Source organism: Neoarius graeffei, chromosome 5 (assembly GCF_027579695.1).
Source record: "Neoarius graeffei isolate fNeoGra1 chromosome 5, fNeoGra1.pri, whole genome shotgun sequence".
Lineage (NCBI taxonomy): Eukaryota > Metazoa > Chordata > Actinopteri > Siluriformes > Ariidae > Neoarius > Neoarius graeffei.
Genome location: NC_083573.1, coordinates 43366823 through 43384637, shown reverse-complemented (window position 1 = coordinate 43384637; position 17815 = coordinate 43366823). Strand labels below are relative to the sequence as shown.

The 17815-nt window shown below is 40.7% G+C and overlaps 1 protein-coding gene across 5 annotated transcripts in view; it reads left to right on the top strand.

Annotated features, from left to right (window-relative positions):
- nbeal2 (neurobeachin-like 2) overlaps positions 1 to 14293 on the top strand; it is a 175310-nt gene extending 161017 nt beyond the window's left edge. For all 5 annotated transcript variants that reach the window (XM_060921757.1, XM_060921755.1, XM_060921756.1 and 2 more), the window contains 11 exons: positions 2212 to 2309; positions 2469 to 2582; positions 3384 to 3470; positions 3915 to 4024; positions 5005 to 5177; positions 7074 to 7168; positions 8377 to 8493; positions 8586 to 8747; positions 8865 to 9013; positions 11746 to 11881; positions 12192 to 14293. In XM_060921757.1, the coding sequence (XP_060777740.1) occupies positions 2212 to 2309; positions 2469 to 2582; positions 3384 to 3470; positions 3915 to 4024; positions 5005 to 5177; positions 7074 to 7168; positions 8377 to 8493; positions 8586 to 8747; positions 8865 to 9013; positions 11746 to 11881; positions 12192 to 12299 (1349 nt within the window). In that variant the 3' untranslated portion in view covers positions 12300 to 14293. The remainder of the gene's footprint in view (positions 1 to 2211; positions 2310 to 2468; positions 2583 to 3383; positions 3471 to 3914; positions 4025 to 5004; positions 5178 to 7073; positions 7169 to 8376; positions 8494 to 8585; positions 8748 to 8864; positions 9014 to 11745; positions 11882 to 12191) is intronic.
- The last annotated feature ends 3522 nt before the right edge of the window (positions 14294 to 17815 follow it).

Genomic DNA, 17815 nt, shown 5'->3' with positions numbered 1-17815 from the left:
CCAGAGCAACAAGCCAAAGTTTCCTCAGTGACACATCCGTCATGGGAAAACGGTGAAATGTGTGCAGATTCAGCCACATCTTTGTTGCTACAGCCTGGATAGTCGCAAGTGCGCACCATTTTCACAAATATATTATTGTATAGGTGATAAATTTGTCGCTTTTCTTGCTCTCAAATTAGCTTGTTAGCGCCGCTGTTCTGAACTCCTAATCACTGCCAAACAATGGGAAAGGTGTTGATTCCTGCGCAGATGTCAACATGACAGCGCGCAGTGATACCGAGGGAGACAAAATATAGCGCCAAATAATTGCGAGGTCTGACTTTTTATTTGGCAACAGTTTTGTGATGCAAATATATCACTCTTTTGAACACACACTGTTTTGAGAAGAAAAACGTTTTACTTTCGTGACCCCAACAAACTTGCCGGACTACTTTCGTCTGGACCAAAACTGGACAAGAACTGGACTCACAGGATGCTGTCAGGGGTAAGTCAGTGTATTTGCATGACACTGTTGACAGGGATGCCATACAGATTCATGTCAAAAATCCCGAACTATTGCTTTAAGTTACAAAAACTTGACTGAAGAATTTATAGTTTTATTTTCCCCCGTTGGCCGAAAGGCCTGAAGGGGCATTATGTCATGGCAATGTCCATCCGTCCATCCGTCCCAGGAAGGGTGCTCACCTTCTGAAATCAACTCCTCTCAGAATTTTTGGAGGAATTTCATGAAACTTGGCAAAAGGCATTGTTATATGTCATTAGTACGCATATTGTTATTTTGTTCAATTCAGTTGCATTTTACCAGAGTTGTGGCCCTTTGCTTGGCAAAAGGCCTTGTTATATGACGCTAATACGCATATTGCGATTTAATTTCGTTTGTGAAAATTTTATCAGAGTTTTGACCCTTGATGAAATAACTTGTACTTTAGCAATTTCATGAGGGTGTACGTTCTTCTGAAATCAACTCCTCTCACAATCTGTGGAGGAATTTCACCAACCTTGTCAAAAGGCTTTGTTATATGACACTAATACGCATATTGAAAATTTGTTTAATTTGCGCAAATTTTTACCAGAGTTATGCCCTTGATTATTAACAAACTTGTACTTTGGCAATTTCATCAAGGTGTGCTTGCTTTCTGAAATCAACTTCCCTCACAATTTTTGGAGGAATTTCATGTAACTTGGCAAAATGGTTTTATTCCCCACTGGCCGAAAGGCTCAAAGAGGGATTATGTCGTGGCGATGTCCATCCTGGGAAGGGTGCTCACCTTCTGAAATCAACTCTTCTCACAATTTTTGGAGGAATTTCATGAAATTTGACAGGATTCCTTGTTATATGTCGGTAATACGCATATTGCAATTTCGTTCAATTCAGTTGCATTTTACAGCATAGTTGCCAGCGGGGGATATTGTGCTCTCAGAGCATTCTTGTTATACAATAACTGTTTCACATAAATATTTATTGATGCCCCAACAAAAACATTTTGACTCTTTTCTCAGGATGAGGAAAATTGCTGCTCAGTTGTTGCTGTTGCGCACTGTGTAGCGTCAGTAGGTAGATTAGGTTGTAAAAAGCTTGAGTATTCCTTTAATGTATAACTGTCATTTTGTTGGATACAACAATGCCATCACATTTGTACTGTATTTCATCGTTCCGATCTGTATCATATGCCATACATGGGTATAGACATCATTCTTTTGTTCTGTGGTATTGGCTTGTGTCTGTTTAGGGCTGATTTATGATTCTGAAACTTCAATGTAAACCAGAACAAAAAAAAAAAATGGAGCTGTTTAAGGATGAATTTACATTAGAAAAATGACAAAAGCAGGTATGTGATAATGAACTTTGGGATGGAGATGAAAGGCAAAGGTTCATGCACAGGCAATATCTCGAAGGGCACTCGGTAGAGTGCATACCTCTGCCAAGCCACATATTCGGATTTGCATCGAAATCTGATCAATCGTTCCTTGACCCGTTGCTCACCTTTCCTCAAAAGTTCATCAAAATCTGTTCACTACTTTTTGAGTTATGTTGGGAACAGACAAACAAACAGAGGTGAAAACATAACCTCTTCCAACGAAGTTGGCGAAGGTAACAATCAAGTTTCACAAGACGCAAGACAAAGCAAACGTGAAAAACAAGCTGACCAATATACACACATCAGCAGACACAGAAATACAGTGAAGACTGTTGTGTTGTTTGCTGTTCAGGTGCTGTGGATCTGGATGCCATTGCCAATGAGACTGAACGCAAGGCTCTGGAGGGCATCATCAGTAACTTTGGTCAAACACCTTGTCAGCTTCTCAAGGTAGAACCTCAAAACATATCAACCTATGTCCATGAAACGTGCATAGAAAGGTTTTGTGACTTTCTTCTCTTTGTGCATGAAATATCCTCATCCATTGCTATGTTTAAACTGTAATATTCTACTTTATATTGCTTACTTCTGTGCCCGGTTGTGTTTCAGGAGCCCCATCCTCCCCGCATGTCAGCACAGAGCGCGTCCCGACGGCAGGCACGTATCGACACTCTGCCTCCTAACATCTTCGAGCAGCTGGACAAACTGAGACCATTCGTCGAGGTCAGACCTCACTTTTAGCAGAGACACTGGAAACACTGGCCCTGTGTCTGAAATCACTCACTCGTTCACTACTCCCTACTCACTATTACTATACACAGGACTATGTAGCGAGCTCACGAAAAAGCACTTTTGGACACTACTCCGTAGCGCCTTTATTTACGTCATTACTGTCGCACAATTACAGTGCCTTGCAAAAGTATTCATCCCCCTTGGTGTTTGTCCTGTTTTATCGCATTACAAGCTGGAATTAAAATGGATTTTTGGAGGGTTAGCACCATACGATTTACACAACATGCCTACCACTTTAAAGGTGCACATTGTTTGTGTCACAATAAAAAAAACAATAATTTAAAATGACAAAACAGAAATCTGGAGTGTGCATAAGTATCCCCCCCAAAAAAAAGTCAATACTTTGTAGAGTCACCTTTTGCTACAATTACAGCTGCAAGTCTCTTGGGGTATGTCTCTGTTAGCTTAGCACATCTAGCCACTGGGATTTCTGCCCATTCCTCAAGGCAAAACTGCTCCAACTCCTTCAAGTTAGATGGGTTGCGTTGGTGTACAGCAATCTTCAAGTTATGCCACAGATTCTCAATTGGATCGACGTCTGGACTTTGATTAGGCCATTCTAAGACATTTAAATGTTTCCCTTTAAACCACTCCAGTGGAGCTTTAGCAGTATGTTTAGGGTCATCGTCTTGCTAGACCGTGAACCTTCATCCCAGTCTCTGATTTCGGACACAGGGTGGGTTTGTCTCCTTAGATAAATTAAAACATTTGTCTATATCTGTGTGTCTGCAGGTGGTGAATGACGGTGTGCCGCTAGTGCAGGCTATGGTGCCCAGAAATCAGACCCGCTCCTTCATCAACCAAGGGTCTGATGTGCTGGTGAGTCATGAGCATCTTCTTACACACACAGAGAGCTCCACATCTGGATTATTTCTAGACTGAGGCCTAGATCTCATTAACATTATCTAATCCTATAATATAACCCATCCAGGTGACGCAAAATATGTTTGATCAGCACCGTCTTATTTCTCACTGTCTTATTTAGATCTGTCAGTCACATACTTTTTTTGAATGTACAAAGCTCTAAAGTGTGAATGGTTGTCTGTGTCTATGTGTCAGCCCTGTGATGACCTGGCGACTTGTCCAGGGTGTACCCCGCCTTTCGCCCGTAGTCAGCTGGGATAGGCTCCAGCTTGCCTGCAACCCTGTAGAACAGGATAAAGCGGCTACAGATAATGAGATGAGATGAGATGAGAGACAAAGCTCTAAATGCAAGTGTGTTTATGTAGTACACGTCTTTGTCATGCGTGTGTGTTAAACCAGGTGACTGTGAATGCTAAAGGACAGATAGGAACACACAGCTGGCTGCCCTACGACAAGAACATCGCCAATTATTTTACCTTTACTAAGGACCCCACTATGAGCAATCCAAAGTAAGTGCACAAACATGTCCAGTACACACACACTGACACACTGACATACGGACAGAGTCCGGTAACCTCTCCACACTTATTAGCACACGAAATGTTCTATAGTAGTGCACTGGTTTCAGAATTATTGGCACCCCACAAATCCACTCTTGGAAAGAAGGAAAAACCAGCACAGATCCTCCTACTGTAAAACACCATATGGCCAAAAGTATGTGGACACCTGACATGTGATTTTTGAACATCCCATTCCAGATGTAGTCCACCTTTCCTGTTATGCTAACCTCCCGTCTTCTGACAAGAGTTTCCACTCGATTTTGGAGCGTGACTCTGGGGATTTACCCATTCAGCCACAAGAGCATTAAAGATGTCAGGCACTGATGTTGGGCGAGGAAGCACAGTCAGTTTTCCAGCTCATCCCAAGAGTGTTCAGTGGGGTTGAGGTAAAGGTCCCTTGAAGTCTTCTGCGCCATACTTGGCAAACATCGAAAGGAAAGCCTTAACGCTACAGCACACAAAGAGCTTCTGTGCTTCCAACTTTGTGGCAACAGTTTGGTGAGGAACCAGATACAGATGTGATGGTCGGGTGTCCACATACTTTTGGCCTTATAGTGTATTACCCAGACCAAAGACATTTGTACAGCGATCTTGGGCCTCTCCTACAGGCAGAATATATCAGTTTCCTTTATATCCTTTATATTCCTTTTCCAATTCAGACCACAGATTTTCAGTGAAGTTCAAATCCAAAAACTAATAACGTTTGAGTTTGTGTCCCTGCAACCATTTTTGTTTTGTTTTTTTAAGGATGATGATGTAATTTATTTTTAGGGGTGCTAGTGGTATTTTTTTTGTGCATTCTCATTGTCTGATTTCACCATGCATACTGCCCATTGTCTTGAAGGGTGCCAATACTTCTGAAATTGATTCAGTAATGTGCCTGAAGTTGTTTTACATTTTACTTGTGTGTGTGTGTGTGTGACCTTTAGAACACAGCGGTTCTTGAGTGGCCCCTTCTCCCCAGGGGTAGATATCGGGTCCCAGGTGCTGGTGGTGTCCAGTGACGCGCGCCTGCTGTTCAGCGGGGGACACTGGGACTGCAGCCTCCGTGTTACCACACTGGCCAAGGCCAAACTGGTGGGCAGGATCTGCTGTCACATAGGTGAGACATGACATCATAACTAAACATTCATCCATCTAGCCAGCCACTATCTGTAGCCGCTTTATCCTTCTACAGGGTCACAGGCAAGCTGGAGCCTATCCCAGCTGACTACGGGCGAAAGGCAGGGTACACCCTGGACAAGTCGCCAGGTCATCACAGGGCCGGCACATAGAGACACACAACCATTCACACCTACGATTAATTTAGAGCCAACTAAACATTCAGTGATGCGCAATCAGTGATAAACACCCAGACTACGTTTACATTAGACCGTATCTGTCTCGTTTTCTTTGCGGATGCACTGTCCGTTTACATTAAACCGCCTGGAAACGCCGGGAAACGGGAATCCGCCAGCGTCCACGTATTCAATCCAGATCGTGTCAGCTCCGGTGCTGTGTAAACATTCAGAATACGTGGATACGCTGTGCTGAGCTCTAGCTGGCGTCTCATTGGACAACGTCACTGTGACATCCACCTTCCTGATTCGCTGGCGTTGGTCATGTGACGCGACTGCTGAAAAACGGCGCAGACTTCCGCCTTGTATCACCTTTCATTAAAGAGTATAAAAGTATGAAAATACTGCAAATACTGATGCAAATACTGCCCATTGTGTAGTTATGATTGTCTTTAGGCTTGCCATCCTTCCACTTGCAAGTGGTAAGTGATATGCGCTGGGATCACACACACAGCGGCTCAGTCCCGAATCACTGCTTGTGCGCTTCACTCGTGCGCTGTGTGAGCTGCGCAGGGCCGGAGTGCGCACCCTCCAGAGGGCACTCGCTGTTCAGGGCGGAGTGATTTGGAGCGCAGGATGCCTGCGGAGCCGAGCGTATCCGTGTATTGGCGTTGCTATGTGCACGCAAATCGTGTATTGGTGTTGCTGTGTGCACACTAATCGTTTTAAAAACGTTAATCTGATGACCCGCTGATACGGTCTAATGTAAACATGGGCCCAGACATCCAGAGGGAAGAGGTGCAGTGTTATGAAATGATGTGAAATAGTTTAATAGCTGAATGGTGGCAAAGTGAATGACTCACTGAATAGACATGAATGTTAGAGATGTTAAAATCACAAGATCTGCCTTTCAGATTATTCTGAACTGATTAAGAAAAGGAAAATGAAATATTTCGGATCCTAAATACTAATTAGCATTTGTCATCCCCCGACATATAATGCAGTGGGATATAGTTATCGCACTGTCCGTCCGTCTGTAAACATTTTAGTTTCCGGAGTATAACTCAAAAACTATTTGGAATTTTTTCACGAAACTTGACAGTTATGTTAAGTGACTAGAGGAGTTGCGCCTTTTGACATTTTGGGATTTCTGTGGTTTTTATTTTTTTCGTATTTCCATGGCAACCAATACAAATTTGGAGTGAGGGCCACACGGTGGTGTAATGGTTAGCACTGTCGCCTCACAACAAGAAGGTTCTGGATTCAAGCCCAGTGGCTGACAGGGGCCTTTCTGTGTGGAGTTTGCATGTTCTCCTCGTGTCTGTATGGGTTTCCTCCAGGTGCTCCGGTTTCCCCCACAGCCCAAAGACATGCAGGTTAGGCTAAGTGGTGGCTCTAAATTGACCGTAGGTGTGAATGGTTGTTTGTCTCTATGTGTCAGCCCTGTGATGACCTGCTGACTTGTCCAGGGTGTACCCCGCCTTTCGCCCATAGTCAGCTGGGATAGGCTCCAGCTTGCCTGCGACCCTGCACAGGATAAGCGGTTACGGATAATGGATGGATAGAAAATTTGGAGTGGGGTTTCACGTGGGGGATATGTCATCTCCTAATGACTCTTGTTGAAACTGGTCTTGGTTACACTGTAGTAATAATGCCATGTTCTGCACATCCGTCTTGCATTTTTTAAAAATTAAATATTCTCCTGACGCTGTGTCTTTTAGACGTGGTGACGTGTCTGGCTTTGGACCTGTGCGGTATCTACCTCATCTCAGGCTCTCGTGACACTACCTGCATGGTGTGGCAGGTTCTCCAGCAGGTCTGATCAGTGTTTAATAATCTAGTGCTTCATTATATTGGAGTCTGAGTTGTAGAATGTCGATCATTTAGGACTGCAGCAGGTTTGCTCAAGAAGAGCAAGACCTGCAGTGATTTAAAAAAGAAACTGAAATGATACACTGCAAAAAACTGAAAATTGAATTCGAGGAGAAAATTCCTTAATACTAGTGAAATTACACTACCGTTCAAAAGTTTGGGGTCACCCAGACAATTTTGTGTTTTCCATGAAAAGTCACACTTTTATTTCCCACCATAAGTTGTAAAATGAATAGAAAATATAGTCGAGACACTTTTCTGGCCATTTTGAGCATTTAATCGACCCCACAAATGTGATGCTCCAGAAACTCAATCTGCTCAAAGGAAGGTCAGTTTTATAGCTTCTCTAAAGAGCTCAACTGTTTTCAGCTGTGCTAACATGATTGTACAAGGGTTTTCTAATCATCCATTAGCCTTCTGAGGCAATGAGCAAACACATTGTACCATTAGAACACTGGAGTGAGAGTTGCTGGAAATGGGCCTCTATACACCTATGGAGATATTGCACCAAAAACCAGACATTTGCAGCTAGAATAGTCATTTAGCACATTAGCAATGTATAGAGTGGATTTCTGATTAGTTTAAAGTGATCTTCATTGAAAAGAACAGTGCTTTTCTTTCAAAAATAAGGACATTTCAAAGTGACCCCAAACTTTTGAACGGTAGTGTATCTTGCGGCATGGACAGATTAATTTTACTTGACAAGACATCTTGGAATAAGTTGATTACAATCTAGAACTAGTTTTAATAATCTCAGAGTTGGTGTCTTGTATTCTTCTACACTGCAGAAATGATATCTTAACAAGTTAGAATATCTTGAATATAGTTGAAACATTCTAGTATTTCCTATTAGAAGAAAACAAGACACCAACTCTGAGATTATTAAAACTAGTTCTAGATTATAACCAACTTATTCCAAGATGTCTCGTCAAGTAAAATTATCTGTCCATGCAGCAAGATAATTTCACTAGTATTAAAGAATTTTCTCCTCAAATTCAATTTTCAGTTTTTTGCAGTGTAAGATAATGGTGGTGGACTTATTGAAGTGAATAGATTTAGTCATATGAATAACAACACATGAATGATATGCCGGACAAATAAGGCAGATCACTCAGATGATTATCCATCTCTCTCTCTCTCTCTCTCGTGTAGGGTGGTTTCTCCAGTGGTCTGTCTCCACGACCAGTGCAGGTGCTGTGTGGTCATGATGCAGAGGTCACCTGTGTCTCCATTAGCACTGAGCTGGATATGGCTGTTTCAGGATCAAAAGTTGGTCACACTTAAAGCTAGTCAGACTAGATGCTTTCTCTCTGTTGCCATAAATTATACACATTTTGTTTCACTTTCTGTGTCTCTCTCAGGACGGGACGGTGATCGTGCACAGCATCCAGCGAGGTCAGTATCTCCGCACACTGCGTGCTCCCTGTGAGAGCTGCGTTTCTGTCCGGGTTAACCAGCTGCAGGTGGGAATGGAGGGTCACATGGTGGCACAATCCATCCTGGAGGGCTGCTCTGCTGGGAAGGCAAGTCGCCTTATTGACTTTTCTGGACTGCTTCATTGTTTATATGAACGTGATTCATGTGCTGCTGATCGTCTGGCATGTTTGTACATTTGCGAATGTGTATATATGGTGTTCTAGGAGAAGTACGCACTGCATGTGTACTCCGTCAACGGCACACTGATGGCGTCCATGGTACTGGAGGAGCCAGTGTCGGCGCTCTGTTTGGTTTCTGACTACCTCATACTGGGCACACTACAGGGCAACCTGCACATTAAAGACCTGTTCAGGTAATCGGCACCAAGCAGACTGTAGCCCATTCTACATTTTAATGGAAGCTATGCTTCAAGTTCCATCATGTGTCCTTATCTGCGCTTCAGTTTGTCCCTCTGGGGAAACCTACAGCGGGGTCCAAAGGTCTGAGACCACAAGTGAAAATGCTTCTGTTTGACATTCTTGTTCGATTAACGGGTTCCCTCCGTCCATCCAGTCATGTATTCGTTTCCTATGGAATCAATTTTGTGCCAAAATGTTCATACAATACTTTTGAAATATCAAACAAAAACGACAAATCAAAATACAAAAAAAGAAACGTCAATTTTTTTAGACTGGCAAACAAATTATTCGTGTAATCGTGCAAAATATCAGTCTATTACTCTTCAGAAACCTTTTATTTTTGTTCCGCGTCTTTCTCGGTTTTGTTTGACGTAATTTATTTTGGTTGCGATTCCAGCTTTCTCGTTTGCGCTCCCTGACTTTTTGCTTGCAGTTTTGGCACAAACTTCACGTGTGGGTGGGCTGTCCAGGAATGCATTCCCATTGGCTAACTTGTGTTTGACTGACAGCTACGCTCAGCCATTCCTTACTCGGATTCTGGCGGACTGTTTGACGAGTGACCGATCCATTGACGGTAAACAAGGATCGAGTGGACTTCAGTGGCGACTATGATATTGAATTAATTCAACAAAGTGTAAATTCAATATCATAGTCGCCACTGAAGTCCACTCGATCCTTGTTTACCGTCAATGGTTCGGTCACTCGTCAAACAGTCCGCCAGAATCCGAGTAAGGAATGGCTGAGCGTAGCTGTCAATCAAACACAAGTTAGCCAATGGGAATGCATTCCTGGACAGCCCACCCACACGTGAAGTTTGTGCCAAAACTGCAAGCAAAAAGTCAGGGAGCGCAAACGAGAAAGCTGGAATCGCAACCAAAATAAATTACGTCAAGCAAAACTGAGAAAGACGCTGAACAAAAATAAAAGGTTTCTGAAGAGTAATAGACTGATATTTTGCACGATTACATGAATAATTTGTTTGCCAGTCTAAAAAAATTTACTTTTTTTTCTTTTTTTGTATTTTGATTTGTCGTTTTTGTTTGATATTTCAAAAGTATTGTATGAACATTGTGGCACAAAATTGATTCCATAGTTTCCGGGCCATATCTTTTTAAAACTACTGAAGATATCTTCATGAAACTTTATATACATATCAAGCAACATGTGAACTGGTGCCTTTTGCTATTTTGGAATTTTGAAAAAAAGTATTTTTCAAATTTTTACATAAAAATTAGATTTTGACTTAGTTTCTAAGAGCAATGTTCGTTTCCAGAGCATATATCCAAAACTATTCATGATATGGATTTGAAACTTGGTATACATGTTAGCAAGGTGATGTAGATGTGCCTTTTCATACTAAGAAATTTGAGAAATTTAAACAATTGAAACACTTTCAGACTCAGTCTCTCAGGTTAGTCTTAGGGGTAGGTTTTGTTTCCGGAGCAGAACTATAAAACTATGAGTGGTATGGTCTTGAAAGTTGGTATATGTGTTGATTAAGTAATGTATATGTGCCTTTTGATACTAAGAAATGTGAGAAATTTTCATTTTTAGCTCATCTGGACCAAAGGTCCGGTGGGTTTATGCCATGGGCTGCTGAGGTCAGTGTAAAGAGGTAGGGTTGGTTTCCTCCAGCACAACTTGAAAAATGTGACAAATAATATCTTGAAACTTGGTATATAGTTGGCATATCGGCCGGGGGATATAGATGACTCTGTCTTCTTATTTACATGGGTTTCTTAGTATGGCGTATGCACTCGATTTGGCTTGGACTCTACAAGTTTGTGCAAAACCTTATGATCCATTTTAGATCAAATCCATAGGCATGTGGTTTGACACGTGCTTCTGTGGGAAAGCTCAGACTCATGGGAAATCTGATCTTTTGTACAAAGGAGTTAACATGGTCAATATCACAAATTTGCTTAACTTTAAATGATGACTAAGAGATGGTGAAGAATCTTGACTATTGAATAGTCGAGATGTTGCACATTTCCTTTGATTTTAGAATTTTCAAATTCTAAAACTTTGTTTTATTTTCAGTTTTAAACAGAAGAAAAATCAGATTTGGTCTCAGACTTTTGGACCCCATTGTACGTGTAGCTCGAACCTGTTTAAGTGACAAAACCAATGAATCCTTAAAGAACCTTTTTTTTTTCCAAGTATGGATATGGCTTTGTAGTCCAAAGTCCTGTTTAACAATTATTCACCGAAGGCGAAGTGAATATTGGTGAATAATAACCAAGATTAAGTTGAGTATTAATATACAGGTTTTATTATTTTTTTTATAAGTATGAATCATGTTTTAAAAATTATTTCAAACTTCAAACGCAGCATGTAAATGTAATAACGGCGGTGTAGACTTGTGTCACTTATCTATGCCAACTCACATAAAATACTTTGTTTTGAAACTGATAGAATAAATCACAATTCCACCTTACTTTTGAATAGTTTTAGACCAAACTTTGTAGTATCTTTAGTACTTTTAGGAACAGCATTTTCTTTCATAATTTTCTTAAATAATTCTTCCTCACTTACCGTGACGAAGCGATCGGCTGCCATTTTGCCAAGTCACTCAAGGTGATTATCGAGAAATAGTCCAAATCTCTCGACCAATCAGTGCGTATAATACGATTTCCCATAATCACCTGTGTATTTATACTAATGTTGAATATTGTGTGCGTTGCAGCTTAGAGCAGGCTGCTAAGCCCTTGGCGCTGAAGCTCCCTATTCGCAGTGTATCAGTCACCAAGGAGAGCAGTCACATTCTGGTGGGACTGGAGGATGGCAAGCTCATTGTCGTGGGAGCTGGGAAACCAGAAGAGGTGACAGAATGTATTTTACAATGTATGCTTTTAATATAAAATTGGAACGTTGCATCTGCTTTGACTGTTTTGAAACTTGTTGAAGAATGGACTCTTCAAATTCAGTATTTCAGTTTCCAAAAGCCTGTGATTTTCGGAACCTTATACAGTAAAACAGGTCAAAGTGTTCCTGTGTCAAGGGTTTTCCCAGGCCGCCACACAGAAATCTAATTTTGCGGTTCAAAATCCAGGTGTTTTTCTATTTGTAAGTACATTTCTTATTTCAGGAATCATAAAGTAAAGCTTTCTGTGCTTGTGTGTGTTCGTTCAGGTGCGCTCAGGTCAGTTCTCTCGGCGTCTCTGGAGATCAACGCGCAGAATCTCTCAGGTGTCTTCAGGAGAGACTGAGTACACCCCTACTGAGCATGCTGGGAAATGAGCATCATACACACTCCACTCCACAGGCCTTCAATAGGACTCTTCTTAGACACACACACACATCTGAGATGTTGATCCTGAACACAGGTCTACATACTTGGAGCTGCTGCTGCTGGTTTTATGGAATAAAGCAGAGTCATCCAAAGCTGCACTTTTTAAAAAAAAATTAATAATAATAATAATAATAATAAAGGGAAAGGAACATTTTCTATTTTATTGTTTTAAGCAGAAATCATTCCAAAGATTGAGAAGCAGAGAGAGGCTGAGACTCACAGGAACTGGGATGTGAGAGTGGGTTTGATCTCAGAGCCAGGAATTCTGGAATAACAGGACAAAGTCCTGACACACACCGTCTACTCTGGGCATGAAGCTCCGTGCACACACACACACACAAGCACACACACCTCTCTCGAGCTGCTGGACACAGCTGGAGTACGTCATCATCTGTGACACTCGCTCTGTTGTGCAGTGCTGCGATTGTGTAACACCTGAACTCGAAGCTACCTGCACACTGCTATACCAACAGAAAACTTTTACGTGTGTGTGTGTGTGTGTGTGTGAGAGAGAGAGAGAGAGAGAACATTCTTTTACGTATTTGTGTGTGTGTGAGAGAGAGAGAGAGAGAGAGAGAGAGCATTCTTTTATGTATTGTGTGTGTGTGTGTGTGTGTGTGTGTGTGTGTGTGTGTGTGTGTGTGTGTGTGTGAGTGTGATAGAGAGAGAATATTTCATGGTTACACACTGTTGCTTAAAGCAATAATCAGTGCACAAGTTCTGTTTAGTTGTTTTCACTTTTGCCTGATACGCTTTTAATGCACTCTGGAGTTTCAGAAAACCTGTCAAATCTGTGCCTTAAAAATTCTGTCTGGAGTTTATACTGTACTACATATAACCGCTACACAAGTCTATATTTTGTAATCACACTTTTGTGTTCCACTCATGCCTGTTGCTTGTGTTTTTGGTTTTGTTATTTTTTCTTATCGGCCTTGTGCACTGGTTCTAGGTTTTCCCTTTTCCTGTCGTATAAAAAGTGCCTTCCTGATTCCTGAGTTAAAACACATTGCTTTGAAAGTGTATGCTTTCGTTACTTCTCATCAGTCAGGTACTCTAGTCCTCTCCCTGTCTCTTTCCTCTTTGTTCTTGCCCTGATCTCTCTTAAGTTGAGCTGTCAAGTGCCTCAATGACTAAAACAATTAGAAATGAATGTGTCATAGCAATACGTGAAACTGCTTTTACACCGGTCATATGGACAGACAGAACGCCAAGCATTTTGAGTCGTCCACACTGGTATGTTTTTCTTTTTTACTAAAACACTGAATGCTTTGAAGAGTGTTGGGTGTCTGTGGAACACATGGGAAATGCAGCCATGCTGAGCTCAAGCTGCAGTATCTAACTATCCCCCCACCCCTTCAAAAAAAAAAAAAAATTCTACTCACGTAGACTGCCACTCAGCACACAGCCTCTTTACCACCCACTCACTCACTCACTCACTCACTCTTTCTACTTCATTTCAGGTCGAACCCTGGCAAACCATCAATATCCAATACCTTTTAAACGCCCTTGAATGCCGTATTGTTTGCACCTCGCCCCTCCAATACACACGCACACACTTTTCTGCATACTATGTACAATTTGCTCATCCAGCTGAAGCCATGTCCTCTAGTTTGTATTTCAAGTCTCATTTGTAATGAACGCTGCCGTGCAGAGTGAATGAGTCTTTTCATGTTCGCACCACTGTCTGATTTCTATTCATGCCCTGCACTCTGAGTAAACGCAGTGGGAATAAACGATGTGAAGAGATGCCTTGCGGTGGGCTCTGGCACGCACACTGTTGGGAGATTTGCCTACACATAAATTCATATCACTGCGTTCAGTCTTGTAGCTGGCTGGGACTTATTAACCGCCACACACCTTGCAGTCTGTCTCTCTGTACTTGTTCTTTTTTCACAGTATGTGTGTGGACTCACTGAAATGAAATGCATCCTGTTACTCACAATTGTCCTGTTGCCTCATTTTGTAACTAACTTGGATATCAGACAGCTGAGACAGATCCCAGTGATTGATTTTTTTTTAAGACAATGATACACAGTAAAAGAAGGTATAACTCCTGGTATGCTGCCCGTAAGGCGTGAATACACCCTGGATGGAATGCAGTGCAGTTCTTCTCCTGGTGTGTTTGAAGCTGTCTTTTAATGTGATAAAAGTGTTTATTAACATACAACACAATAGCAATTGTAGATGATGTGTGTGTGTTTGTGTACCACTCTTATCAAAAAGAAGTATACTTTAGTAAAGTTAAAGTATATTTCCTTAAGTATACTTTTGTGTACCATATATACTTGTAAGTAAACTAATCTAATACTTCTTGGGACTAAATTGGCCCACTTTTAGTTTATAAAAAGTATACTTTAAGTCTAAGAGAAGTAAATGTTGAGTATACAACTAGTATTTTTTATTTTGTACTGCATGTATACCATAAGTAAACTTATATACTAATAGTTTACTAGTTCTATACTTGTAGTCCACGCTTTAGTTTACTACATACTTTATAGTATACTGGAAATATACTGTGAGTTTACTTGTTTTATACTTCTAGTCCACTTTTTAGTTTACTAAAGTATACTTTGTAGTATACTGGAAATATACTATTGGTTTACTTGTTACGCACTTCTAGTCCACTGTTCAGTTTATAAAAGTATACTTTATAGTATATTGGAAATATACTATTAGTTACTGGTTATATACATCTAGTCCACTTTTTAGTTTTGAAGTATACTGCAATTACACTTCTAGGTATACTATTAGTTTTCTAGCCCTAACCCTTACCTCATGTACACGACCAGTAGACAACTTAAGGGTTTTGTACCTTAAGTTACAATGAAGTTATAAAGGTAAAAATTCACAAAATAACAACAGATACTCAGGATTAAGAACATATTCATTTTCTTTAAGAATCAAAATTTAAAGCAACATTGTATTAAATGCCAAAGTATGAAAACATGGCAATGACAACTGAAATTGACATCCAAGCTCTAAAGAAAAAGAAATAAATAAAAAAATTAATTATCCCACTTGGGAGAAATTTAAAGAAAAAAAAACTTATATGGAACCACAGACATACCAAAGAGTCAATAATGCTGAAGTGCAACTACAGGGCAAGTACACTTAAACATAAGGCACAAATATTTTAATATTTATTACACTTTTGTTAAGTATATCTTGATCAAAAGTTTAAATATAAGCTTAATATACTTAGACTTTTCTTTATACTTTTCAGTATAAGCCAAGTATACTTATGTATAAATTTATTAAGTACTGTATATCTCTGATAAGTAAATAAAAAGTAAACTGAAGGCATACTCTTATTTTTAGTTTAAAAGAAGTATACTAGAAGCACACTTGAATAAACTTCTTTTTTGTAAGGACACACTAAGGTGCCTGGTGCAAGAGCATTGTTTATAGGCAAGGGAGATGACTTCTTACTCCACAGGATGTTACCAAAAAGAAACACAAATTTTTGCTTTAGTATTAGGAGCGCCTATCTCTTATTAATTTTTAGGTCATAAAATGCGATTCAGCAACACTATAGCATAGTAAGACACAATTCAGCTAATAAGTCGACATAAGCAGCTTTTTATTTAGTGTTCTTACATTTTTACCTTATTGTTGTTCTGCATTTTTGCTTAATAAGTTATGTTTCTGTAAACACGCGGCCTAATTAATGAAGATCATTAATTATTCTATCCACATTCACTGGATATGAGCAATCACGTGCTCTGATTGGCTACACTACTACTAGGTTTTCAGCTCATATACCATGAGTAGAGAAAAACAAAATGGCGGCGCGTGTTGCTGAACCAACCAAGGATGAAATACAACCTCGATTCCAAAAAAGTTGGGACAAAGTACAAATTGTAAATAAAAACGGAATGCAATAATTTACAAATCTCAAAAACTGATATTGTATTCACAATAGAACATAGACAACATATCAAATGTCGAAAGTGAGACATTTTGAAATTTCATGCCAAATATTGGCTCATTTGAAATTTCATGACAGCAACACATCTCAAAAAAGTAGGGACAGGGGCAATAAGAGGCTGGAAAAGTTAAAGGTACAAAAAAGGAACAGCTGGAGGACCAAATTGCAACTCATTAGGTCAATTGGCAATAGGTCATTAACATGACTGGGTATAAAAAGAGCATCTTGGAGTGGCAGCGGCTCTCAGAAGTAAAGATGGGACGAGGATCACCAATCCCCCTAATTCTGCGCCGACAAATAGTGGAGCAGTATCAGAAAGGAGTTCGACAGTGTAAAATTGCAAAGAGTTTGAACATATGATCATCTACAGTGCATAATATCATCAAAAGATTCAGAGAATCTGGAAGAATCTCTGTGCGTAAGGGTCAAGGCCGGAAAACCATACTGGGTGCCCGTGATCTTCGGGCCCTAAGACGGCACTGCATCACATACAGGCATGCTTCTGTATTGGAAATCACAAAATGGGCTCAGGAATATTTCCAGAGAACATTATCTGTGAACACAATTCACCGTGCCATCCGCCGTCGCCAGCTAAAACTCTATAGTTCAAAGAAGAAGCCGTATCTAAACATGATCCAGAAGCGCAGACGTCTTCTCCGGGCCAAGGCTCATTTAAAATGGACTGTGGCAAAGTGGAAAACTGTTCTGTGGTCAGACGAATCAAAATTTGTAGTTCTTTATGGAAATCAGGGACGCCGTGTCATTCGGACTAAAGAGGAGAAGGACGACCCAAGTCGTTATCAGCACTCAGTTCAGAAAGCCTGCATCTCTGATGGTATGGGGTTGCATTAGTGCGTGTGGCATGGGCAGCTTACACATCTGGAAAGACACCATCAATGCTGAAAGGTATATCCAGGTTCTAGAGCAACATATGCTCCCATCCAGATGACGTCTCTTTCAGGGAAGACCTTGCATTTTCCAACATGACAATGCCAAACCACATACTGCATCAATTACAGCATCATGACTGCGTAGAAGAAGGGTCCGGGTACTGAACTGGCCAGTCCAGATCTTTCACCCATAGAAAACATTTGGCGCATCATAAAATGGAAGATACGACAAAAAAGACCTAAGACAGTTGAGCAACTAGAATCCTACATTAGACAAGAATGGGTTAACATTCCTATGCCTAAACTTGAGCAACTTGTCTCCTCAGTCCCCAGACGTTTACAGACTGTTGTAAAGAGAAAAGGGGATGTCTCACAGTGGTAAACATGGCCTTGTCCCAACTTTTTTGGGATGTGTTGTTGTCATGAAATTTAAAATCACCTAATTTTTCTCTTTAAATGATACATTTTCTCAGTTTAAACATTTGATATGTCATCCATGTTCTATTCTGAATAAAATATGGAATTTTGAAACTTCCACATCATTGCATCTGTCATCTGTCATCTATCTCCTGCGCGCCCTGTGGCACATAAGGCCTCCACAGAGTTCCTCCACTCTTTCTTGTTGTCAGTGCTCCTACGAACATGA